This window comes from Galeopterus variegatus, unplaced genomic scaffold (genome assembly GCF_000696425.1).
Source record: "Galeopterus variegatus unplaced genomic scaffold, G_variegatus-3.0.2 Scaffold149, whole genome shotgun sequence".
Classification (NCBI taxonomy): domain Eukaryota; kingdom Metazoa; phylum Chordata; class Mammalia; order Dermoptera; family Cynocephalidae; genus Galeopterus; species Galeopterus variegatus.
In genome coordinates this window covers 638,356-664,174 of record NW_007726260.1, presented here as the reverse complement: position 1 = coordinate 664,174, position 25,819 = coordinate 638,356, and the positions used below count along the sequence as shown (strand labels likewise).

At 45.1% G+C, this 25,819-nt stretch overlaps 1 protein-coding gene across 1 annotated transcript in view; it reads left to right on the top strand.

The window, feature by feature from the left end:
- NRP2 (neuropilin 2) overlaps positions 1-25,819 on the top strand; it is a 118,775-nt gene that overhangs the window by 89,356 nt on the left and 3,600 nt on the right. The window contains exon 15 of the mRNA XM_008591669.1: positions 25,701-25,751. Coding sequence (XP_008589891.1) covers positions 25,701-25,751 — 51 coding nt within the window. The remainder of the gene's footprint in view (positions 1-25,700; positions 25,752-25,819) is intronic.

The window sequence follows — 25,819 nt, the reverse complement described above, 5'->3', positions numbered from 1 at the left end:
GTCCCTGTATCTAACTCACATTTTCTGGCTTTTTTTATTTTCCAGAACCCATCTCAGCTTTTGCAGGTGAGCATTTTAAAGGTAAAAAAAAAAATTTTTTTTTGCATGCCTTTTCCTTACCCCATGTGATGTGAACTTGGTGGGGGGAATAAATCTCCAAATTTGACAAATGTCACAGGAGAAAATAGATGCCACACTTTCCCACCACTAGATGGCACCAGCAACACCTGGAGAGGTGGGGAAAGAGGGATTGAGATCCTCCCTGTCTCTTGTTTAATTAAAGTTTAGAAACCTATAATAGAGACAAATAGGTTGCAGATAAACCTTTCAGCCTTGCATCGTCCAATGGGGAGCAATGAGGCTGAAAATGCAAGAGTGGTGAGAACAGAGAGGCTGTGGGAAGACTGAACAACTAAAAAAGAAAAAAAATCAGTAGTAAACTAAAAGAGAAATGAGGTGGCAGTGGTTTATTTTAGCCTGAAGATGGTTTCTTTCCAGTGCCAGGGTACCATGGCAGCGGTCTCAATTAACCCCCCGTGAGGCATAGTGGCAGACAGGCTTATGAGGGAAGAAAGTTAGGGAAAGGACATAAGGAGTGCACATCAGAAGGAGAAAGAGTTGCTGGATTCAGGAGCTGGTATCTGGTACAGGGAATAAGGAGGCGCATTCAATAACTGGCATTAGTGCACCTTAAGTGCAGGACTGAAAAACAGAAACAGACATTTTCTCTCTAATGAAGTAAATAGAGAGCAGAGCAAAGAGAAAAGAATTTGGGATGCTTGCCTCATCCAAGGGAGGGGGGGAAGAGGCCTCCAACCTTGGGCGATGCTGTGAGGCAGCGGGTTTTACGTTTTGCCCGGTTTGCATGCCAATTAGTTGATGCTGTTGAAGTTTCCACCCAGGTATCTAATGCTAAACATCTAGGAGCCACTCTAAGTGTTTCACTGCAGTTGGCCCAAGTGTAAAAGCACGTTCACCCTCACCTAATGACGGGTCTTTGGTGACCTAGTTGATTCAAACCATTGTGAGGGCTGCCATGCCGTGGTGGTGCTGGCTGGGCTGACCCCTGCAGGTGGCAGCATTTCTGAGATAAGGGCGGCCGTTTTCATATCTGTCATCTAGGCGTGCGTTATCGTCACCCTCGTTAATCTATCCAGCTCTTGGCTAGAAAGAGATGAATTCCTGGTTTGCCACCTTGATGTGCTCCCTGACTCCAAATCATCTGGTCTAATTTGCCATTCATCACCCACAGCTCTAAGACAATCAATAAGAGAAAAAGCAGAGTAGGGGAGAAGGACAGATCTACAGAGAATATATTTTCTTTCTTTACCCCTGCTTGCCTGCCTGAACCCCATGCCCACTCCCCATTCCACACTTCGAAGTATAAGAGTATTCATGTATGCATACTGATGTTCCCTGGGTGTGAGATTTATGTTAATGCAAATCCAGAGTATTGGAAGGAAAGCTGAGATCCAAACTGAATGACTTGGATTACAGCTGAATTCAAGTCCTAACCTTCAGGATCCCAGGTAATGCTTGTGCTGGTGAAGAGAGACCTGAGGATGTTGTTTCACCTGATTCTCTTTGGGCTGTTGAGACTCAAAGCTCCCAGAAAGGCTGGCGAAAGTCGCACCAGCAGCTGCTGCAGACACCGTTCTGTGTGCGCACTGTGTTGGGTCGTGACTGACAAGTACAGTGGCTAAGTGCTTCGCTGCTGGAAGAGAATAAACAAACCAGGGCACGTGTGCTCCCCTCGAGGCGGTGCATACCAGGAGGCTTCACAGTCCGGTCGTGTTCTCTTGTAAAAAATATATAAATAAAATCTCATCAAAGCAGCAGCATTCGTTTAGCCAAAATAAACACAGGGCTTAGTGACTTGTAGGTAAGAATTTCCAGTGTGCTCCTGATGGGCTGCTTTGGGGATTAAGCAAAGGCAGTGAATGAGTTGCACAGACTGGGCCATGGCTGTTGTCGTGGAAGATGGCAAGCATCTTCGGAGAGAGGAAACCCAGTCCTGGGGAGCAGAGACTTGGCCCAGGAACACGGAGTCAAGGGCAGAATCAGAACTGGGAATGGGCAGTTTCAATCACATTGGGTCATTTCACCGGGAGCCCCAGTTGGTAGCCAGACGAATAGGGCCAGGGGGTCTCTTCTTTCGGGCTGGGGCTCATTGGACCTCAGCGTGCAACTCTGTGTATTGATTCAAGCAAACTTTCCCATGTGGGAGAGGAAAGAGCACCATGTGTTGACTCAAATTCTGTTCCTCTCCTGGTCAGGACAGCAGGAGCCCTCTCTTGGTCAGGGCATAAAATTAGCCTTTCACTTACTGAAAGAAGAGAAATCAGGTTTGGGCAGGCAAGACGGGAAAAGTTGGTGATGAAACATTGACAATAGGCATTTACATTGTTAGTATGTTTTTTTAATTGGGGTTGTTTTTCTATTCCATTATAAATTAACCATGTGACAGAAGTAACCTCATGCTTTAGGAGAGATCCATGTGTACTAGGTAAATTTTTAGGGAAATGCAATAAAAGTGGCCATTGGACCTGGGCTTATTAGGTATTCTTAATCTTTTGTGTTTTGAAGTGTCTTTCATTTTCTGCCTCTTACTGATTTCTTGCCATGCAACATTTTCTTTTTATCCAAATCGCCTTGTGTTTTCTGCTTAGTATATATACTTAGATTGTGTCCCAGGGTGTGAGTCAGTGAAGAAGAGAAGCCGAGGAGAAAAGAGCACTGTGCTGAGAAGGGAGAAGGAGAGGGAATGAATAAGCTGCGCTTGGCATGTGATCTTTGAAAAGACCTTTTTTGTTGTTGTTATGAGTCACATTTTAAACAATGTAGCCTGGGTGTGTGCATTTTTTTCTTTTCTTAAGGCAGTGGCTATAAACATGGTGTCGTCATGTGTCTTTTTCTAGGATTTGAGCTTCAACAAATGAAAAACTGTGTGTGGGGGGGGGGAGAACCAAAAAGTGGTTTCATTCAGGTGATGGATTATTTCCTTTTACCCAATACTTTCTTTTTTTCAATAAAAAGAAAAAAGAATAATAAGCCAGTGAAAATATATGAAGTCCATAATCAGAGTTCTGTAGTTGTTGACCAGATGGTTATTTTTAGCAGCTCACGGTAGAAGCAAGAGTTTTTGTTGGTGTTAGAGGCTGTGAGCTTTGAACAGAGCAGGAGCAGAGAGGCCGGGCCTGGTACCCAGCCTGCTAGAGACCTCTGGGCGTGTCAGGCCAGGGTCCGCTTGTGGAAGGTGGTCATTAGAGTGAAGGATTCAGACCGTCTTCTACTCACGGATGCTGAAAGGAACATCAGCATCTCCTGTTAACGGGTTTTATGTCTAAGATCATTTCTAAGGGCCATTGGTCCCATCTTTTGGGTTCCACTGGGTGCCTTTTGCAGCTCTCCACAATTTTCATGCAGTTGAAACCAGGAGAAAGTGAGCATCAAAGGCTGTCTCGTGGGCATAGAGGGAGCCGTCTTAAGAGAAACCATTTTGGGGTAGTGTGAGAGCTGGCTGGCATTTGACTCTTTGCCCCGGGTTTTAAGTTCTGTGTATTGGGTGCCAACTGGCCAATCTCTGCCCTTTCGCACCCCCCGTCTCTCCTTCTCCATCCCCACCCTCACCCACTGTGACCTGCCTCCCAGTGGCCTTGCCCACCAGTGTAATGTCCCCCATCCCAGGGCACAGGACCTGGGCTTGGCTCAGACTCTCTCCTTGGATTCCCTCCCACACCTCTTTCTACTAGAAGCCCTCCTGAGAAGCAGAGAGGGTTAAATGGCGTTCTCGCACCTCATCCTCCGATGAGAGGCAGACAAGTATTCCTAAACCCTGCCAGGGTTCCAGATAGGCAGCTGTGGTGTGTGAGTCCCCCTGCCACCCCCCTTACGTCTGCAGCTGCCAGATTGAGGCTAGGTGTTGCTGAGCGAGGAAGGATGGAGATCAGACGTGTGAACCAGGAACTGCTTGGCTGCCGTCCTCGCCCGGGGGACACTGAGGCGCTCTTTGTGAGGTTCGCTTGTGCTCGCTGCCTCCTGTCACCAAGGCCTGCCACATCCCCTCCTCGAAAGTTTACCACGAGTCTAAACAGCTGCCGAGGCCAGTTTATTTAAGAGAAGAAGAAAATGTTTTTCACTGACTTCTCTCTCTGACAACACAAAGGACAAGCCTTAGTTTAAAGAAAGTAGTTTAAATGCCACCAAAGAGGTGAGAAGTGTCCGCGACTTCCGCCAGGCTGGGATCTGAATTTAGAGGCATTTTAGATAGACAGGGGGGTGGGGGGCGGTGGGATCTGCACAGTTTCTGCTTGCGCACTGAAAACCTTCCACGCACTGAAAACCTTCCACGCACTGAAAACCTTCCACACACTGAAAACCTTCCACGCACTGAAAACCTTCCACACACTGAAAACCTTCCACACACTGAAAACCTTCCACACACTGAAAACCTTCCACGCGCTGAAAACCTTCCACGCACTGAAAACCTTCCACGCACTGAAAACCTTCCACGCACTGAAAACCTTCCACACACTGAAAACCTTCCACACGCTGCTTGTAGGGCAAATGGAAGGCGCCATTCCTCAGGGATGCTCTGTGCTTTTACATCCTTCTCCCAAACAAATCAGAGGGTGTGACTGAATTCTTCTACTATCTTCTGTGAACTTTTCTAGAGGAGCCAACCCTTTTTTTTGTTTGTTTAATCTCACAAGTTAAATAAACCTTTTATCTGAAATGTCTCTTCACTAGCACTTCATTTTCTACCTGTACAGAAAGGACTCCAGACAGGCCAGGCCTAAAACAGCTCTTATGTGCAATGAACCTTTCCTCCTCCTCCCCCCGGGCCCCTGCCTTTTTAATGAGACAGAAGACTCACTATTGGTGTCTTTCAAAACATTTCTTTTGGAAACCTGGGTGACTCCTCCAGATCCAGATGACATTTCATAAACATAGCTGTAGGAGATGCTTTCTCTTTTCGGTGATTCCAGGAGAACCTGAGTTGGCCGAGACACACCAATCCTCAGACAGGTTCAGACAAATAGGAGGCAGAAAGGGGAGGGCTGCTTCCGGTTCCATCCGTACTTGTTAGAGCAAGGGGTCTACAAACTTGTTCTATAAAAGAACAAGTAATATTTTAGACTTTCCAGGACATACAGTCTCTGTTGCAAGTACTCAACTCTGCTACTGTCGGACAAAAGCAGCCATAGCAATATGTAAACAAAGGGTGGCTGTGTTCCTATAAAACTTTATTTATAAAAACAGGCAGTGGGCCAGATTTGGCCCAAAGGCCATAGTTAGGTGACCCCTGGGTTAGAACACAGGCTGAGGATTCAGTACAGCTGGTTCCAGTCTTGACTCTGACACTTACTAGTAGTATGCAGTTCCTCTGTGGGCTCTGGCCCATCTCTTGGGTTTCACTACCTCCTCTGTCCTCCTCCCCAATTTTCACCCAAGTAAAACCAGAAGAAAATCACTTATCCTCTCAAGTCCTCTGGTCTCCCACCTGAGGATCATGAAGAATAAGATGATTCATGTGAAGCTCCCAGACCAATGGTTAACACTCTGGAAATGTCCACTTATTGTAGCTACTGTTAGAGCCACATTTCCCAGGTGCTTATTAATGCACTAACCCTATTTGCAAATAGGAATGGAAGGAACACTATCTAATGTATAATTTTTTCTTGTTTTCTCTCATGTGTGACTTCTCACAATTTATTCTTTCTCAAAATTCAAATTCTTTGTGTTCACATTGCTTTTCTCTATAGGGGCTCAGAACTTTTACAGATGGGAGCCTGCTCAACCTTGCAAATATACTTGGAGTCACTGACTATTTAAATATCTGTTTCTCATTATCTCACACAATGAGAAGACTTTGTGGAGAATTGGGGGTAGACATTAATGAAAAATAGTTCAGGAATTGAAAGCATTTTCCAATTGGAAAAAAAAAAGAGATGTGAAAGTAAGGAGTGGAGGTTAGAGCAACAGAAAGGAAAGTTCAGGTCGGCACATCACCAGCCCTGGGCAAGGCTAAAGTCTCACCTACGCTCCTTCTTCCATGTTGGTGGACCCAGCCCAGGCTCCTTTGTTGTTATGCAATGGCCTGGCCACCCATATTGCAGAGGTAGCAAGTGGGGCTAAAATCAAGCTCCTCACCAACCTGGGCAGCTGGTGCAGCTGGCATTCCCAGAGGGGGCATCTTTTTCCAATTTCATATAGAGGCACTGTATGAGCTAGCAGTATCACTAGTACTTTATGAAAGTAACTTTTCTGTGGAGTATCAGTGGGTCAACAACATTTTCCAAGGAGTGTGGACGTTGGTCTAAGATACATTCCTTCATCCATCTGTCCATCCATCTGTCCCTTTATCCATCCGTCTATTTATCCGTCCATCCATTCATTCATCCATCTAACATTCATCGGATTGCCACTGTTGTCTGGGAAAGTGCTTTGGGTGGGGATTTAACCCCTATTGACTTATCCCCTTCCTTTTCTCTAACTGGCACACCACAGCCTCATTAGCATACAGCCAGATTCCAAACCAGCACAGTCCATCTGCCTTTGGGAATTGAGTCTCCTTAGCCTGAGAACGTTCTGAGAAACTTCTGGTCCCCTTCTGCAAGTGACCCAAAAATTGCTCGTGGAGGATGAAGAAAGGGTTGTTAGTTGTGTCCTCTCTTTTCTAACCCCTTAACATTAAAAGCATGAATTCACACAGTATGTTTTCTCATTTCTTCAAACAAATGTCCAGGGAAAATGTTTAAGGAGCCAATTTAATGTCCCCCCAAATGGCATTTGCCACTAAAGTTTTCTACATGTTTCTAATTTCAGGGGAGGGAAGCATTGGTAAGAAAGGGGCAGAGGATCTGAAACCTAAAGTGTAGTCTGTCTTCCAAAGTAGAGCAGAATTCTGAGGCAATGAGTTTGTATCTCTGATTCTGAATATGTCATCCACATATTGTGATTTCACCTTCCTCCAGCAGGTCCCCTGGGCTCTCCCCACTGTTCTCCAATTTTGCCTATATCATAACAAACACTTTAAGAGTAGCATTAAGTCTTCATCCTTCCCCAACCCAGCACTTTGAGCCCTGGGTGGTGTCTTGAATGTTGGAAACCAGCATTTTAGTGGAAGGAAAGCAAACCTTTGAACTGAGACTATGTGAGGATAGAGGGAATGTGGGTAGTTGTGATCATGTTCTGCTTGCAAAAAGTGCATGCTCCTGCCTTTGTGGTCTGGTCACGAGCTTCGGATGGGGAGTTGATCCCTGTGGATTTATTGCCTTGCTTTTCTCTGACCAGTAAGCTGCAGCCTCTTTAGAGGATCGCCTTCACTGTGGAGCCAAATCTAAATCAGAGGCAAACCTGAGGACACCCTTTGGGGAGAGAAGGGATGGCTTTGAGGAACTTCAGGCCCATCTCTGCACACTTTGTTGTCTCCATGCATTTTTGTGAGCACACATGAAAATCCAACGGAAGGGTGGTTGCCAGGCAGCAGATACTCTTGGTGACCTGAATAATGAGTTGACACCAGTTCACTGTGACTTGCAAGCTGGCCATTTCAAGGAGCCATTTTCAGCACCTTGCTTTCTGTCTCTGTGCCTAATTTCCAATATGGCCACAAGTAAAAGAGAGAGAAAGAAAGACAGAGGGCCCTTTCTCGGCTACGATAATGAAATTATTCAAAGATAGAGAAATTTTGGGAACAAAGAAAAAGAGAGTAGGTGATAATGTGGGAGAAGATGTAGGAGCAGAAAGGAACATTTCGGGGATTCTGGAGTATTTTCCACCCTGGGGGATGTGGCTGTGGCCATCGAGGTGTGTGCTGAGCAGAACATCCTCGTCAAAGCTCTTTCAATATAGTAGGACTTCTGGTCGCTCAAGAGGTACCAATGAACCTGCACCTTAGCAGAATGAATCCCTAAAACTGGAGGAAACAGTGATCAAGAGCTAGGAAGTTGGACAGGCTTTGAAAGATTTTCCAAGAAAAATGCTCTTATTTTTCTATCACTTCTGAGAAGGCATTAGAAGGTCTGAGCCACCTCTCAGCTATTCCCCAAATTAAAAAGAGGAATTCTGGTGTCCAGGCTGCAGGAATCGGAGGACACTAACTCAGAAGTAGGAGTGTTAGTTTCAGTTCAGTGTACCATTCATCAAGCATTGATTGGTGCATACCCTTAGGTAGAAACCGAGATGAGAGAGAGCTGCACTGCTTGGGGAACTCCGAGTCTCGTGCGGTAGGCATGAAAATACTCGTATAAGTGAGCACTGTCTGCATCCTGTGCAGAGGCACGCCGGCAGAGCAGGGCTGACGGTGCAGGAAGAAGGCAGCAGCGCCTCCCAACCGTGCCTCCCCTCCCAGGGTACCATACCCCAGGATAGAGAAGTCTTTCTGGCTGCCACCACTTGCTGCAAGCAGATAGAGAGGCATTTTTCATAGGTTAAGCCTACATCATTTTTCGGAAGTAAAGATCATGTCTGGTTTTGGCAAGCTCAAAAGCTCCTAGTCCCTTTCTGGGCCAGATTCTTATCTGATGTAAATCTTTGGGAGAATCAAGTTGTAGCACTGTTTTGCATCAAGTGGGACTCTAGCCAGTCTTTCCCCAGAGTTACCTTGGTCTTAAATCTACTACATCATCTCCATGGCAACCAGCAGCCGGCCCATGTGCATGGTTGCCTTCTAAATCCTCTGCAAGCCTCTCTTCCCTGCTCTTTCTCCATGATTCAGAATGATCTCCCTCCCTTCACTTTCACTTACTCACTCTCGCTCTCATTTACCCGCCATCATTTTGGGCCCATATTTTTGTTGCAGTTTCCCTCCCAATCTGCTTTGAAAATTCTCCATCCAATTAAAAAAAATGAAGATGCATTAGTCGTTGCTTGACACTGGTAATTGGCCTGTTTGGACAAGACCAGGCTGATTTCAGTAGGCACAGAAGCCTTGGCAAGCCAAAGTGGAATTTACCTTCAAGTCTAGCCAGCCTAATTAATATATTGTTTGAAAATACTGGCCAGCCAGACCAAATATGGCATTTCCATGCATTTGGAGAATCTGCTTTATTGAATCCCAGGAGTCATTTCAGCATCATTTACTTGTGTGTATTCATGTGTGTGTGTGTGTGTGTGTGTGTGAGAGAGAGAGAGAGAGAGAGAGAGAGAGAATTATAATGCTTCTATATATTATGGAGTAATTGTGGTTAAACAGAAAGAAAAGAGCTCTTGGTCGAATCCCATACTTACTACTTACTAGCTTTATAACCACGAACTGATTTACCCTCTCTGAGCCTCTGTTTCCTTATCTGTGAAATGGGTGTGACAGTACCTACCTGTCAAGGTGATGAGTAGGAATTAATATCAACCATTTAAAAGTGCTTGGCACTACTAAGGACTGAGTACCACCTTAGTGCTCCATCCCCTTCCCCGTGCGCCCCAAAGCATGTGTGTGTGTTTCTTTCTCTCTTTTTAAAATTAATTTCGGATGAGTCTGCATGCTCTCGGTCTAGCAACGCTCTTCTGTGTCTCTCCAGCAGGGGGCACCCTCCTGCCAAGGGCCGAGCCCACAGTGGACACGGTGCCCGTGCAGCCCATCCCAGCCTACTGGTATTACGTTCTGGCCGCCGGGGGCGCCGTGCTGGTGCTGGTGTCCGTCGCGCTGGCGCTGGTGCTCCACTACCACCGCTTCCGCTATGCGGCCAAGAAGACCGATCACTCCATCACCTACAAAACCTCCCACTACACCAACGGGGCCCCTCAGGCAGTGGAGTCCACCCTAACCATTAAGCTAGAGCAAGACCGCGGCTCGCACTGCTGAGGGCCGAAGCAAGGACAGCACCCAAAACAAACAAGAAAGACTGCAAACACGTTGCCTCGATTTTGCACTTTTTCCTCCTCGCCTAAGTCTCTGTGTGAACTCCCAGACATCTCTCTCCCGGGTCCCCAACCCTGAGCGCTCTGATCCTTCCCAACCATGCTTCTTGAGTTCATTTTGTTTTTTTCTTTTTTCCTTTTGTTGTCGTTGTTGTTGATTCCAAACCAACAAAACCCAACTCTAATGCTGCATCTTGGAATATAAGAAGAGATCCACCCCTAAGCACTTCACAACTCAAGGCTCAGCTGGTTTTGTTCCAGAGACTGGTTCTCTTGTTTCTTTCTCCCCCTTGCCTTATCCCAAAGCTCCTCTCGGTGGGCAGTCTGCCAGCAGACGTGAGGGGAAACCTGGATCTGTGTGTGTGTGCATAGTGTACATCTGCGTGTGTGAATAGCTCTGTGTGTGTGGGTGTGTGAGAGAGAGACTGGCTCATTTGGGGGTGGGGGGAGTGTGTGGTGGGTGTGTTCAGAGAGGGCCCCTTTGACTCATGTGTTACTTCTCCTGGGGTACATTTTACAAGAAAATAATATACTGTACAAATTTTGTTTACTTGGAGAAGAGATTGAAGCTTTTTGTTGCCTTATCTAGCTCTGGCTGGGTTTCTGTTGGCTGTCATTGTCATCTCCGGGTACCTAAAAAAATAGAGGCCACATGGAATGCAATGTGGCCCCTCCCATCCCCGTCCCCAACCCATCTGACCCAAGAGGAAGGTTCCCTCAGCAGTCTTATAGACACGATCCCCTTGTCATGTCTCCTGGCATCTTTGAAGTCAGGAGATAATCGCCACCGGGTGTGCACAGAACCATCTCTACTTCCAGCCCTGAAGCAAATCTGTCTCATGTTGCCTTATAAAAGAGAAGTTCATGATGAATGTTTAGCTTTTATCGGTTAAGTTCAATCTTGGAATAAGTCATAGAGAACAACAAATCTGGGACTGATGCAGGAAAATCAGTAGTCTGTTAAGTGGAGAACAGGTGGAGGTGAGCGTGAGAAGGGAGGAAAGGAAGGACTGAAATGTTGTCTCCTCACCGGGGGGCCATTGGGCCCAACTTGGGATGGGATGAGGAAGAAGGTTAAAAACCATATTCTTTGGTATTATGTTGGTCACTGTAATAGCATTTGTAAAATATGGGGGGAAGGGGACCATTTGCTTTCCTTTCATGGTGTTAATGTGTGCCTGAATCTATAGCCGCTAAAATATAGGCTGTCCTCCTGACTTATTTAAATATTACGAGAGAATAGAAAATCACCATTTTTTTAATGTACCATCATGCTACCCACTAAAGCATTCGTGGCATCAGGCAAATACACCCTCGTAGGGTGGCCCGAATATACCTTCCTTATACCTTCTCTCTGACAATGCATTTCTGCATTGTCATTCCATGTGGTGTTTCTGCATTGTCAGAAAGATGGTATACTGAAGGTATGTTCATGGCTGCCCATTTGTCCTCTCTAAGCAACGCAGGGAGGGGCATGTTATAGAGAAATTGCCTAGTGATACTGTACAAAGGATGGATTAAATAGTGAATCAATGTCATTGATAGAAAATGCATATTTTAAGATTCTCAGTGTATTAGGTATCAGCCTTGCGGGCATTTATTTTTTACCTTCCTGCTAGGAATCCACTGGGGAAGTATGAAATTCTCTCCAAAGACAGTTGCCTGGGCGGAAAGCCTCCAGGTACCTTTTTTCCAGCTGTTTGGGGAGAGACTTTTAGCATCCTCTCAGAATATCCAGATAGGTCCCTCCAGCACATACACTCAACTTTCCATCTGGCTCTATTCATCCTCCTAAATGAACGGTGCTCTCCCACTCTTACTATTTCAAAGAGCCACTGTGTCTCAACCACAGCCGCCCTGCCAAGGAAAGAAAAGATGAAAGGGTAGAGAATGCCCTACCTTGAGATTTCAAGAAGTATCCTACCCCAGCTGAAGATGGAGAAAGGAGCAGGGAAGGGAAGGGAAGGGTGGGCAGCCGTCCAGGATACCATGTGACAGCTAACTTGCCAGTCACTGAGGGCTTTTTATCTCAGGGGGACCACAACCAATCATGCGTTGGGAGCCAGGCTTCCTTCAAATTGATTGACATTCCTGTAGGTGTCCCATGGAGGCATGGCATCAGGAAATTACACCTGGAAAATCTAGCCAGTGTAGCAACAGGCTGAGTTACCATATACCTTTGAGGATTCCCCTTCTTTAAGAAGGGGAATGCAATGTGACGCCTCCTTTAAAGAGGATTCCCCTTCTTTAAAAGAAGATGACAACTTTGCGAACTTGCTGGATCTTCATCTGATGCCCCATGGGGCATAATCCTATGTACATGCCATAGTTGAGAATATGAGACTGCTCAGATCTTTGTGAATCCCACGATACACTTCAGCTGGGGATGTCACACTCTCTTTCTCCCTCTTTCTTTCTCTCTAGCTCTCTTTCTCTCTCCCTCGTCTCTGCTCTCTCCCCTCTGCTCTCTCCGCCTCAGCAACTTTCATAGTATTACCCAGGTACCATGCTAAAAGGGCAGCTTTTCTGTAAAATGCCATGCCTTGTAGCTCTAAAAAAGCAAAATTCTGTATTTCATGGAGGGAGAGAAGGGTCACTCTCTTCTAAGAAAAATAGACTGGACAGGTGAATGCATGCATGCATGTGTTTAGAGTTGCTTCTCAGAAGACAAAGAGGTGATAGCAACTATTAAAATATGAATGAATGATTGAATGAGTGAATGAGTTGAAGGCCTAGCTTGGGCTGGTAAAGCTTTTGCCTTAGGAGAGGTTTTATGTCAACACCTCCAGGAGGGAAGCCCTTGTCTCTGGGGTGCAAATCCCTCCCTTGATATTATGCTAGCAATTGCCATTACCTAATTGCTGGGAAAGGAAAAAAAAAAAAGTATAGCATTGCCATTGACAAAACAGGATGCTGAAAATAAAGTAAAATTGTCTTTTTCCTCATCCCACATTTTTGGGATTAAAGCCAGAACTGAATAGGAAATCCAGTAATATTTCTGAGGTTGATACCCCATCTTTGAAAAGGCCCTGTCTTTAAAATGAAACTAGCAGGCAAACAAACACCTAAATCATCAAAAATTACCAAAGAACAACAGAACAAGAAAACCTAAAGATTTTTACTTCCTGTTCTTACCGCTTCCCCTGTTACTGTGACATCCTTTGCATTGCCCAGTTGCCTGTGTGTCAAAATAACTTGTGGACGTTGGAAACTATTTGAAAATGTATTGTGTGGAATGTAATAAAATGATGATATTTTTATACAAACATCTGGGTTTTTTTTTTTTTTTTCCTCCCTTTGCCTGTGAGAACAAAGTTGAAATGTAGGCTTTAAACAAATTATTTCCAAAGTTTACACACTGCCTTCTGAGCTACAGGGCATTTCTGTGGGAGGTAGGTGGGTTTCTCCTTGAGGCTGAATGCCAGCTTTTCCTTCTTTTTATTTTTATTACTGCTTGTTAGGAGTTTTATCCAATTTGTGCAGCTGAGCCAACTTTTATGATTGGTGTGGGATTTTGCAAAAGTTGCTAAGTGCTAAATTGCTAAATGTGATTCCACAAAATTTCTCTTGATGGCAAATCCCTGGAGATTGAACTCGATTTTCAAAGGGCCCCAGGGGGATTGGGACCAGCTTAGCTGAATCAGGGACTCAGTTCTACGGAGACAGATCACTTCCTTTGGAGAAGCAGCAGCGACGGCTTACCTCTCACCTACCAAATTATTACTTCCATGGGGATGTTGATCTCTATTTTTTGAGCATTTTCCCAGACAAAACAAGAACTTGCAGCATGTTCAGGGCTCAAAGGTATTCTAGACTTCATTTCTGAGCAGGTAATGAAGATAATCATGATTACTGTAAACTTGGAACTATTAGAGTAGAACATTTTATACGAGGAATATGCTATAAAAACTTGGAGGAGTGGGGCTTGGAGAAACTTGCTCAAAAAGCCAGATCTTGTTGGATAAGTATTTTTCACTGGACCTCCTCTTTAAGTAGTTAATGATCTAGCTATGTAAAATATTTCTATCAAATGGGATTAGGGGGAAAAAAATCTGAGCAAGACAATCTCCCAACAGTTCAAGGTTTCTAGGTAGCAGTCAAGAAGAGGTCATGGAAGAATTTTCCACTATTTCCCATGCATGGTATGTATCAGGAGACTTCTGTCAACCTGGGAGCTGTCCTCCAGGGTCTAAGAACCATCCTTAAAGGTCCTGAGAAAAGGAGCATGTCTGGAAGACCCTATTTCTGTGAGGGTTCTGCTCTTCTTCCTCTCCAAACCTAGATCTAGGAAGGAGTACATTTTACAGCTGTAAAACCTGTCCAAGTGCCAGTAAAAGGAGACAGTCTTCTGGTTTTCAGATCTTACAGGAAGCTGTTAGTACAGATGGTTCAGTACAGATGTCACTATCTGTCCTCTGCAGAATAGAGTAGAACGTCTATGATTAGAGAATTGTTTGTTACTCCAGTCACAAGCACAGTTACCCATTTTGTCTAAATAACATTTAGACAAAATAACATTGTGTTTCCTTAAAGTTATTTGTTTCCTTTAGTAAAGGAAGAAATGAAAGCATCTCAAAGTGTTTATTCCAAGCAAAGATCCAGGCTCAGTCAATATTTTCCTGGGCTGATCTGGGACCAAATTTGCCAGACTGAATTAAATTAGCCATCACTTATGCTTCGTTAGCATTACTGGTTTGGGAGCCATGTTTGGAAATTTTCCCACCTTGGTTCTAGTCCCAAGACTTATTTTAGGGGTATTCTCTCTCCAGCCAAAGGTCAAAGACTGTTAGGACTCTATTCTCAGACATTGCACATAGCACCGTTACCATTAAACATTCCTCAGTGTGGTATTTCAGACTAAGCCCCAGCATAGACGTTAAGAAATTGTGTTTCCATGGCTCATAAATACCAGATGTCTGTAGGGTCTGTTTCTGCTCCTACCTGCCCCTTTATGATGGTTTAAATTTGCATTGTTGCATCAACTGCCCTCCTAGCCCAGATAATCGGAGCCCAGCCAAGCTGATGTGACATGGTGTTTGTTTTCCTCACCCCTCCTCATGGACTCTGCAGTTGTTTTGCACAAACATTGTGGCCTTTCTGTCATCTGTGATGAAAAAGGCTTCATTCTGAAGTTTTGATTTGTCTGCATTGTGGGCTACACATCTGAGCCAAACTGCGGATCTGTAGGTGTAGGCTTGTTTTTTCTCTTTAATTGTGCAGATCACTGGGGCTCTCACAGCTGTAATTTGCCTTTCATCCACTTCAGTGACAGCCCAAAGAAAACACAAAACAAATGCAACCAGAGAAAAAGGAGGGGAGAGGGGAATACCAGCTGACGATCTAACAACCAGCAGGGAGAAGAATCTCCTTATATAAATAACGCAGAAGCTAGCAATAGCATAGGATTTAATTAAGCCTGACATAGATCAGGTGCACTGAAGTATGTATAGAAGTCAGATACAATCAGAAACCTTGGAGGAGTTCTGCTTGGCTCTAAACCTAAGCACTGAAGAGATCAAAGATTTGGAAAATCACCAAAGGGCAAAACCCCATTAGCGAGGTGTGGAAAAATGGAGAATCTAGGTGCTTCGAGGCAACCAGCAGAAACCATCCTTGCTCCAAGTCCAATAGGCAGGAGACCCAGAAACATCTCTTTTCTGGGTAAAATAATTGTTCTTGGGCTTTTCTGTCACTGACCTCTGAGAGCCCAAAAAAGTAAAGTCCCACAGGCATTGGACCAAAAATTAGGAAAGACCATTTGAAGGGTGAGCAGGAGAGGTACTGGAGGACGATTGTTTGGGGGTGGGAAAACACCTCTTCTTGGAAGCTCATTGCCAGAGGTTATTGATCCTGCAGGAGGTTGTTTGAATAACTTTTAGGATAGTAACTGGCTGGTTTCTTTCTTTTTTTTAACTCAGAAGTTATACATGACTACATTCTCCAAAAGTGTAATAATAGAGAAAAAGCAAAAGTTCATTTCATTGTTGACCAGTCCCACTCTCCTTCTCAGAGGTAATCACAAGAGATGGTATGATGAGTATGTTTCCAGGCCCTGTTTTTTACCTTCAGAAACATACCTGTTCACATGGAATTATGTGGTTTGGTTTCAGTGATTTACTTTATGGAAGTGGTACATAGTGTTTGCTCACTTTATTTGACAAGTTGCTTCTTTTCATTTGACAACACCTTGAAGATAATTCAGTAAACAATGACAGATTTACTCACTTCTGTTTAGCTGTGACATAATATTCCATATTGTGTCAATACGCCATAGTTTATTAACTGCTCCCCTACCGTGGGCATTCAGGTTGTGTCTAGTTTTTTGTTGTTGTTGTTGTTTGGTTTTTGTTGTTGTTGTTTTTACTATTATAAACAATACTGTAATGAACATCCTTGAAGTTGCCTCTTTGGGCACATGTTTCTCTGGGATAGAATTTCTGGGTAAGATGGCATGCCTGTTTTCATTTCGATAGATACTACAAATGGCTGAGGTTTAGCGTTTTAAAATGAACCTGTCCCCATTGGGGAGGGTAACAGAAACTAGTAAACATGCTGGATATAGATCCCCTGCCACATTCACATAAGCTACAATCTCCATGACAATCTCTCTTTCTCTAAGTGGGCACAGTGCTTGCAAGAGAAGACTTTGAGCAGTTTTAGCTGAAGGAAATTTTAAACCCAGGGAGTGTTTCTCTGGTACTTTTTTTTAAACGTGCCAGCTTGTGGAGAACATGGGCCTGACTCTAAGTGGCAGCTCACGAGAGCTGTGGTGGCTATGGCACGGGAGTTAATTCTATCCCAGGTTCAGTAGGCAGAGAGTCTTGTTCTCCATGATTAATGAGTTCCACTCGGTTTCTTCAAAGAGTGACTGTGTTGTGCCTTGCTGTTATTTATTTATGTTTTCTACTAAAAAATTCATGTAAAAAACATTCTTTAAGGTCAGTACGCAGTTTTGTGCTGCAGACTGAACTATTCCAACAGCCACAGGTAGACCCACATGCCAAGAGATAGTCTCAGATCCTTGGGGCTGTGGGACCCAGGGCCCTGCACTGGCCCAGAGAGGAGCACATCTTCTGCACTAAAAAGGAGGTATCCAGCTTCCTTCAGAGGAAGTTCAGGGCTACCGTGACCGAAGGGAAGACACCAGGCAACGAGATTGTTTTCTAGTGGGATGTGTATATGTGTAGGCAAAGCTACTAGCCCCGCATGGCTCCAGCAAGGAATGGTGGGTAGAGGAGAAGCCAAGAGAGCTGTTAGTCTGAAACACCATTTTGAACAAGAGAGCTGCTTTGGTTTCTATCGTGCGCTGAGACAAAAGGTCATAATAATGTGACTTTGACTCTGAGAGTAATGGATACTATCTATGGCCATATATGTGCTGTGTGGGCTTCCTTTCATCTACCAGAAATCTAGGGCTGCTGCCTCTTGGACATGGGGCTTGAGTGTATAACTCAGGAAAGAGAGCAGCATGATTGCTAAGTCTGAGTGAACTAGAGATGTTAATGCACACGCACACACACGCACACACAATACCTTGTTTTGTCTTCTCTGAATAATGCAAAATTGAACCCTTTTAATATCATTAACTAACATTCCGAAAGCAAAGGCTCTGATCCAGAACGGGAATGACAGTATGCCATGCCTTGGCTTTCAACAATAGCAATTTCTTTCTCCGGCAGCAGGACTCATTAACAGGATGTCTGGACTAGAGTTCTCTGCAACTTGTTAGAAGCAGCCAGCTCCAGTAATGATGGGAGTGTGGACAGATCTTTGAGCTGGAGGTGGCCTTGACCAAAGCCCTATTCTCAGCCAGCCTGCTGGTTATTGAGGCTTCAGTTTAGCACAGTCAAAAAACCTTTTTGTCCCTTTATTGCCACCAATGGTCTGGGACAAGGGGCATAAAGATTTCAGGGGCTAGTGTGGGCTTCCCCATTTCTTCCCTAGGGCAGTTCCAACAACTGGTATTGAGAGTAAGAGCACGGTGACCAGGACCTAGACAGAGGCCAACGTGCGCATGTCAAAGGAGCCCAATAGGTGCCTTATTAGCCTCGGCCAACTGTAAAGCAAGAGTCGGAGCCCAGTAACAGTGTCCACGGGAAGCCCTGGGCCCACAAGCCGATCACCACTTTCCAGCTCGTGCAACTCCTGATAGGGTCACCGTCCCCTCTTCTTTCCCCAAGGAGGACCTGGTCTCCACCTGTCTGCTTTGTGCCAGGTGCAGTTCATCTTCAGCCTCCAGCCCTCCCTTTCTGCTTCTTGACCTCTCCTGATGGCCCCTTTTCTTTTCCTCTTGCATCTTTACACGTTCTCTGCCCTCTCTTCACCAAAGCCTTCTCCCAGAAAACATGGGTAAGATTCCTTCACGCAAATGCTTAATTGCTTACTTAATCCAAGTGCTTGCATTCTTACAGGAGACCAAATGTAAAGCTAGAGGAATTGTTCTGTTGTAATTACACCCCTCGGCTACCAGTAAGCTACTGGGGGAAATCATGTCTTGAACAGGTACTTGTAAAATCCTGTCACAGAGTCATTCATTCTTCTGTTCAGAAGAGCCCAGCTTTTAAGTATGGCAAATTCTCTTGATAACATACATGTATATAGAATTTTTTACAAGAACCTACAAAGTAAGAGGGGCAATCTCTAAGAAGACATCACTTTTCATGTTGAGAGTGGAAGCAGTTTTGATTCAACCTTATCCTCTCACTTGACCAAGGCTATACCAAACCACTCCACCTGAGCGGTGTTTCTAGTACATGCACCTCTTAAATACTGGGACTGGAGGAGAGGAGAAATGTCGAAGCCCACTGGGAAAAAGTTTCTGAAACATAAAGATGTAAGATTTCTTTTCCCTAACATCTCAGGAAAAAGTAAGAATGCAGAGGGAGAGAAAAACAACACTTTTTCCCCTGAAATTGTCTGTGTTTTTCCTACCTTCATACCCTAAGAGAAGGGAGTCAATAAAAGAAATAGAGAGAGCCAATTTCTTGTTGACATATCTGCTTACAGTGATGGAGAGGATCTCCGATTTTTTCAGACTTAGGGTAAAAGAGATTCCAGAATTTCCCCCCCGTCACCATTGCTGGGTTTTCCAGGCTGCAATATCTTTATGGCTAAACATTTCTCTGGCTGCATTTTTCTTATTTCCATGACATTGTTGGGGCTCCGTGAAGACATTCTGGCCTCAGCTGCTCATCCGCGTCCACACTTGAAGGTATTATTAGGTCATCTCACAACCTTCTTGTTTGCAGTAGGTATTTCCAGTCCTTTTTAGTGATTCCCCCTAAGTTATTTAACTAAAAATAATATAAAATAATGGCTAAATTCAAGATCAAACTCTTCCAGTAGTCTAATACCAAGCCCCCTTTTTCTTTTCACGCTCAAAACCATTTGAAAAACTCCAAAGGATGTTTTTTCTATGACCTTGCCTAGATTGGGCTGTAGCCCAAGAGATAAAAACCCATGATAAAGGATCCTCTGGTGGTGTTTCTAAACTCAAGCCAAACCCAGCAAGGGATGAACCGCTCTCAAGTAGCCCGGCTTTCTAACGGAGGAGATTTGGCAATGTCTAGATCAACATCTGATCTTTTGGCTCCTGATTGAAAGTGGGGATGAACAGACTTGAATTAGGGAAATTAAGTGTGGTAGGAAGGGGGTACTTTCAGCCCATACTGAATATTAAACTGAATTAAACATTTTGAAGCACCAAGAAATATCTCCTTAGTCCTTCATTATTCCTCATTTATTGAGGTCTCAGTATTGTATTTCCTGCTGGGATTTAAACAGAATGGCTGAGAGAATTTGCTGAAGGCTGCTCCCATCTGAATGGTCTGGTGATTTAGCTGGCTCAGGGGGTTCAGGAACCTGGAATCAAATTCAGAAAAGGCTTTAAGTGGCCAAGAGCTTATCCCAAATAAATCACAGGCCCCAAACAAGGTGTTGAAAATCTGTGACTTACTCTCAGTTCTACTGCGGATCTGTTCAATGGCTTATTGCATTTTTCTACCCTCGCTTCTCAATTTCTGCATCTTTAAAGCAGAAGCGATGACACTTGGTACCTGTGAAAACGAAGGATTTCGGTGGTTTCCTGTGTGTAAGAGTCTCTTCGATCCTTGCTTTCAAGGCTGGGTTAAGTGGACATGCTAAGACTGGTCTTCCACGAGGTTTTATCAGCCCAGCCTCAGTTAAGGGGGAGGCTTAAAACTAGAGGCACAGTTTACCCATTTTGTCGGTTCCTGGATTGCCCATTAGCAGGACTGGGTCCTAAGTCAAACAGGCAAGTATTGAAATCATGGAAGCCCGTGGCTTCCCTTTACCTGTCCTTTTCATGGTCTTCTCTTTCCATGCACACCTTAAGATGATGGCTTTGGGAAGCGACCACTTTGCAGGAGGACAGACCTGATCGAAGAATCAGTGATCCGCGTGGGGTGAGGGAGCACTTTTGTTTAGAGGGCGCCCTGTCTGCCCCCACCATCACCCCTCTGCAGAAAGCCCTCATCAGAAAGGTCCTCATGCCTTTCCCATTTTCTTCCCGTAAAAAGGATGGAATTCTAGAGCAGGGTAGAATATCAGTGGCACTTTACAGAGGAGCAAACTGAGACTCAGGGAGGTCAATGATTATTGGGACTCTCATCCCTGGAACAGAACCCAGGTGAGAAGCAGACACTCTGCTCCCAGTCCAATGCTCCTCCATGTCCCTTGCTGCTTCCCCTCAGGGGCAGACTGACGTTGACATTCCACAGTCCTTAGAGTGTCTCTGCCACACGTTCTGGATGGCGAACCTGTCATCAGCTTCCGTGAGGCCTCTCAATCCACTGCTCAGAGTTGGCATGGAAGGGACTCTTCAAAGAAACCAACACACAGCAGTGTCCTAAAATGATCTGTGCACAAGTGTCCCAGGGACTGACTGTCATAAATCATTTATCTAAAAGTAGCCAGCGGTTTGGGACAGACTCTTCACTCTCCTGGCTATCTTGTGAAGAAGTTCCTCTTCCAGTGCAGGAAGTAACAGAACATGTCAGGGCAGACCCCCTCACAGTAGACCCCAGCGTAACAGAAATGGTGCAAGTGAAAGCTGCGAATTTTCTGTAAGAAACTGTAGGAGAGCAGACTAATGAAGGAATGCTAACCTGAAAGAATCTAAACTTAAAAGAAGGAAGAACATGAGGGAGAGAGGAAAAATAAATAGTGTGTGTGTGTGTGTGTGTGTGTGTGTGTGTGTGTGTGTGTGTGAGAGAGAGAGAGAGAGAGAGAGAGAGAGAATGGGAAGGACCATTCTTGCTTGGTGCCTCCATTGTGCTCAGTGGGAATTTCCCAGCTGCAGGTTGCGGTGTCGTGGGGTGTTTCCCCTGAAGAGCTTGTGTGGTCTTACACCACCAGGCAGTGTTCCAGGCCCCTCGAGGAGAAACGCATTTCATTAGCAGAGGTTCGGGTCATGACTGGCTAGGGCTGTTCACCATTTAGTGTCGTGGGGTGTTTCCCCTGAAGAGCTTGTGTGGTCTTACACCACCAGGCAGTGTTCCAGGCCCCTCAAGGAGAAACGCATTTCATTAGCAGAGGTTCGGGTCATGACTGGCTAGGGCTGTTCACCATTTGTGCCGCAGTGTTGCAGTTTACCCACAGGAACACTACAGAGTATTTGATGCTTCTTGGCTAGAGAGAGCTCCTGGAATAGTCCAGTGGTGTTTTAGTAACTAGCCACTACGGTCCCTCACTTTGAAAAATCAGGACAGCAGGAGGTGGGTGAGACCTTGAGTCACTGCACCATGTACCTACTCTGCTCTCGGTGATGCAAAGAGAGGGGACACCTGGGGAAACTAGAGGACTCAGCCCGAGACTTTGATCTCAATGTGAAAATGACCAGGTTTTTGTTGGCTTGGGCTGTATTTCTTTTGAAGTAGAGGATGAGCTGCCCATTTGATTACTCAAACTCTGCTAAACTCCCTTCCAGGCCTTCAGGCGCCCACCTCTGCTTTTCAGTGCTGGTCTGCAGCAGCTAGTGAAGGGGCCCAGGGGACAGAGGCCTGACTCGCACATAGATAAATATAGGCTGGAAGCTTTGCAGCCGAGCAAGGCAATCTCTCTGAATTCCTTGGTGGGTCTGATACAAATGAATACAAGCTAAAAGCCAAGAGATGAGTGTGTGGGTAAAAAGGCTCGGGTGCCATGTTTGAAAGCATCCCTATCAATCACGCAGATAAAGGAGAGAGAACTCTCCTAACCCCACCTCACAACAGCCTCAGTTCCAAAGTATCCTCCCCACTCCCACATTTTCCTTCCTGGAGGAACCTAGCCTCATTTTCCCAGTCCCCCCCATGGACCCCAGCAGCACTCGGAGTCTCCTCCACAATGCCCCATGTCCTTTTATGCTCTTTTGGCATGGGTGAGTCCTTACTTCCCAGCCACACTGTAGGGCCTTGACACCTGGTCCCATACATCTTCATTCTCCAAAGTCCCCACTACGGTTCCTGGGCACCTGATAAACCCTCTTAATAAGTGGTGGTTGGTTGATTGGTTGGGTAGTTGGTTAATGATGACTGCCCTTTGAAGAACCGTATAATTCAGCCTTCTCTTTCTGGGTGCTGCCTATCATGGAAATTGTGAAGCCCGAAACTTCAGATCGCCACATCTTCACACTCATGAGAAGCCCCCACGAGTTCACATCATAGAGATGAGCCAGTGATCCACGCAAACAGCCAGAGAGTGTGTACCCAGCCAACTGGGATCTGGGACAAGGCAGGTGCTTTCTTCTGTTACAGTGGGTCATAGTGATAGGATGATAGTTACAGTGTCCTGCCCACACCCAGAGAACTTGAATGCAGACTTGGTGGTCCCCTCTGGCCCTGATACAGTATTGGAGAGTCAGCATTCAGGCTTTGGAGTCAGACTGGCCTGAGATTGAGCCCACACAGGGGTTCAGAAAGAACCAGGGTCATGTGAGCATGAAGGTTAAAAGTGGAAGTGATGTGGGTGGTCAGACCACTCCTGACGTGGGTTAGTCTAGAGGTGTGGTCCATTCCACTCTCCTTAGCCCCTCTCACACTCACAAATTCACCCACCCACTGAAACAGAGTCCTGCAAGGGCCTCTCCAAGTTTTTCCCCATTAGGGGAAAAAAAAAAAATTCAAAGTCCCTGGTCCCATTTTCCTGCTGTCTCCTGTTACCCTTCTCACTTTCCAGCTGGCTCCACCATCCTGCGCCTGCCATTTCTGACTCCCAGGGAGGCACCTCACTCTGTGCCTTGAGATCCTAGCTCGTTGTCCTCCCTCCCACCCGACAGCAGGGCCAGTACCTTTCCCCTTGATTTCCTCTTGGTGACCACACTGCCCCACCTTGCCTTTTCCTTGCCAGAACTGGAGGGACCGGGTGGGGGAGCCACATTCCTTCCTGCCAGCATCCTGAGGACACAGCTGAGGCTCGCCGACCAGGCTCAGCAGAAAAGGAAAGTGGCCTGTGAAGGGCAGGAGGCTCTTTTTTGAGAGAAAAAGCTCTTAATCAAATCCAGATATCAAGAATATCAGCAAAGGGACTAAAGAAAATTGCTATCAAAGTAAATTGCTTTTTGTACAAATGTTCCCTTGATTTGTGTTTTCCCCAGTGTGCCATTCTTTCTTTAAGCTTGGTGAACAGATGCGCTTTTGAAAATGTTGATTAACTTATCCTTTTTTCGACCCCTTCCCACTCACCCAAACTCCTGGGAGCAGTGATTATACAAAAAGCCAAGTCAAGCCACTAAAGTGTTCTTATTCACCTTAAGTAGCCTTCGATTCTCCAGGTGCAGAAATCCCAGCTGCATCTGGGCGATGGATTTCATAAAACCTTAGAAATGGACCAATTCTTAGGAATCTTGTCCAGTCCTCTGCCTCCAGAGACAAGAGGCTGTGATCTCCTGCGATCAAATGTTCTCATAGTCATTACCATCCCTCTTACTTTTTCCTTTAAGATCAATGCCATATCCACCCCTTTCCATCCCATGATCAATGGTATCCCAAGACTTCTTCCCTGAGGGTGCGAGATGGAGCAAGATGGCATTCTCACCTCCAGGAATTCAACACATCCTCGGCAGAAACTAAATCCCTAAAGGCAAGAATAGAATTTCACCCAAAAGTCACTAGCAGGGGCCCCACAGTTCTCATCTTAGGCTGATTCACATCTTTTTATCCGATGTTCCGAATCTTTTATCCATGCAGATGTTAACACATGTGAGCATCTCATCAAATGATTAACTGTTGGAAATGTGATGGTTTTCTTCCATATTTGTTCATAGGTTAAAAAAAAAAAACCTCTGACTTTCACAAGCTTGCTTTGATCCCAGTGACAGACACCACCTGCCTCTCCTTGAGTCGTGTTTACGCCATCATTCCGAGGACACAGCCTGCTTTGTGGGGGCCTGGAGAATAACGTAGGGGATGGGCACAGAGGTGGGGAAGCTGCCGTGGCCTGCAGGTGCCAGTGCTGTGCTATAAACATGCCAGGAATGGGCTGGATTTCCAGAGGATCAGTGCCACGTGGCATCAATACTTTCAAGTGGGGTCTTGGCAAGTTGTTCTGTGTATCCCTTTAGTGACCAAGAGGATGAGAATGTGCTTTAGCACCTTGGCCAGGAATGAGGAGGACTTCTAACATGATGAAAACTATGGCCTTAAGGAAAAGACTGAATTTGAAGTGTAACACTGATGGATCAATCCTCAGTTCAGATCATGGTCAAGTAGATCTTCCCTGAGATGTAGTGCTGGTGAGGGAGATGCTCAGGATGATCTAACATTCTTTTTTTCGCCTCTCATTTGATACTTTAGCTGTTTGTGATTTTGATTTTAAGTCTTGATTTTTGGATATCAATTTATGGTGCTGACCTCAAGGTTGTTCATTGGACTTTGGGTTGAACAAAACTCCTAAAGGGCCACATACATTCACCAGGACCATCTTGAGCTGACAACCCAGAAAGGCATAAGTAGCTTGTGAGACAGGAAGAAATGCTAAGACCCTGCTCTCTGTCATGTATTTGATTCTCTTCATTAATGGTTTACCATTTTAGACAGGTGATTTTCATTGGCTCTGATTTCTATATGATGGACAGCATAGTGACAAGAGAGACCTATATAAACCCCCCAAAAAATTATCATAAAAAAGAAAATGAGAGTGACAATACTGGAGAAAATTCAGAGTAAATTAACTTAGCTCTACTCAAGCCTGGGCTAATCAGATTGGATGCCCATGTTTGACCTTCTCTAAACCATGAAGAATGCCAGTAGAAAAAATAGACTGGAGAGGAAAGACAAGCAGTATTAGCACAGATATGTGAAGGTGAACAGGGGATATGGTGTTCTTTCCAGTTCTACTCTTACATTAACACACATCATGATGAAATGTGGCTTCCTTAAATTACCATATGTGCATTTGAAATCCAGAGAAGGACTCTGGTACCTGTGTCCACTCAGATGTGTGCACACGAGGAGATGCAGTGGCGTGCTACACCAGATGGACATCACACTAATGGCGACTGGTGATGGGCATAAGATGCTGTTGAAGGTGGCTTAGATAAAACCGAGGTCTAGTGTGGTAATGAGTGACAGACACTTTAAAGACACAGTGACAGGGCTTACTTGGCATTGAATACCCGGCATTTCTTATTAGTTCTGTTTTTCTGGTTGTTGAAAGAAAAATCAGATCATCTGAAGGAGAAACAATCCAGTACTGTGTATACTCAACGATCTAGAAGTGGATGAGGTTCTCTAGCTGCCCGCAATACTGGGAAGTATTCTCAGGAAGTGTGCATCTCTGCCTCTTAGCCATGGTGATAGAATGTGTTGTAATAGGTTTGCCTGTTTTCCTTTTTATTGCAGTGGACATCCCAGAAATACACGGGAGAGAGGGATATGAAGATGAAATTGATGGTGAGTATTGCGATGATTTAACAGATAATCGTGAAATTTAAGTTTGGTTATAAAGATATCAAGAAAAA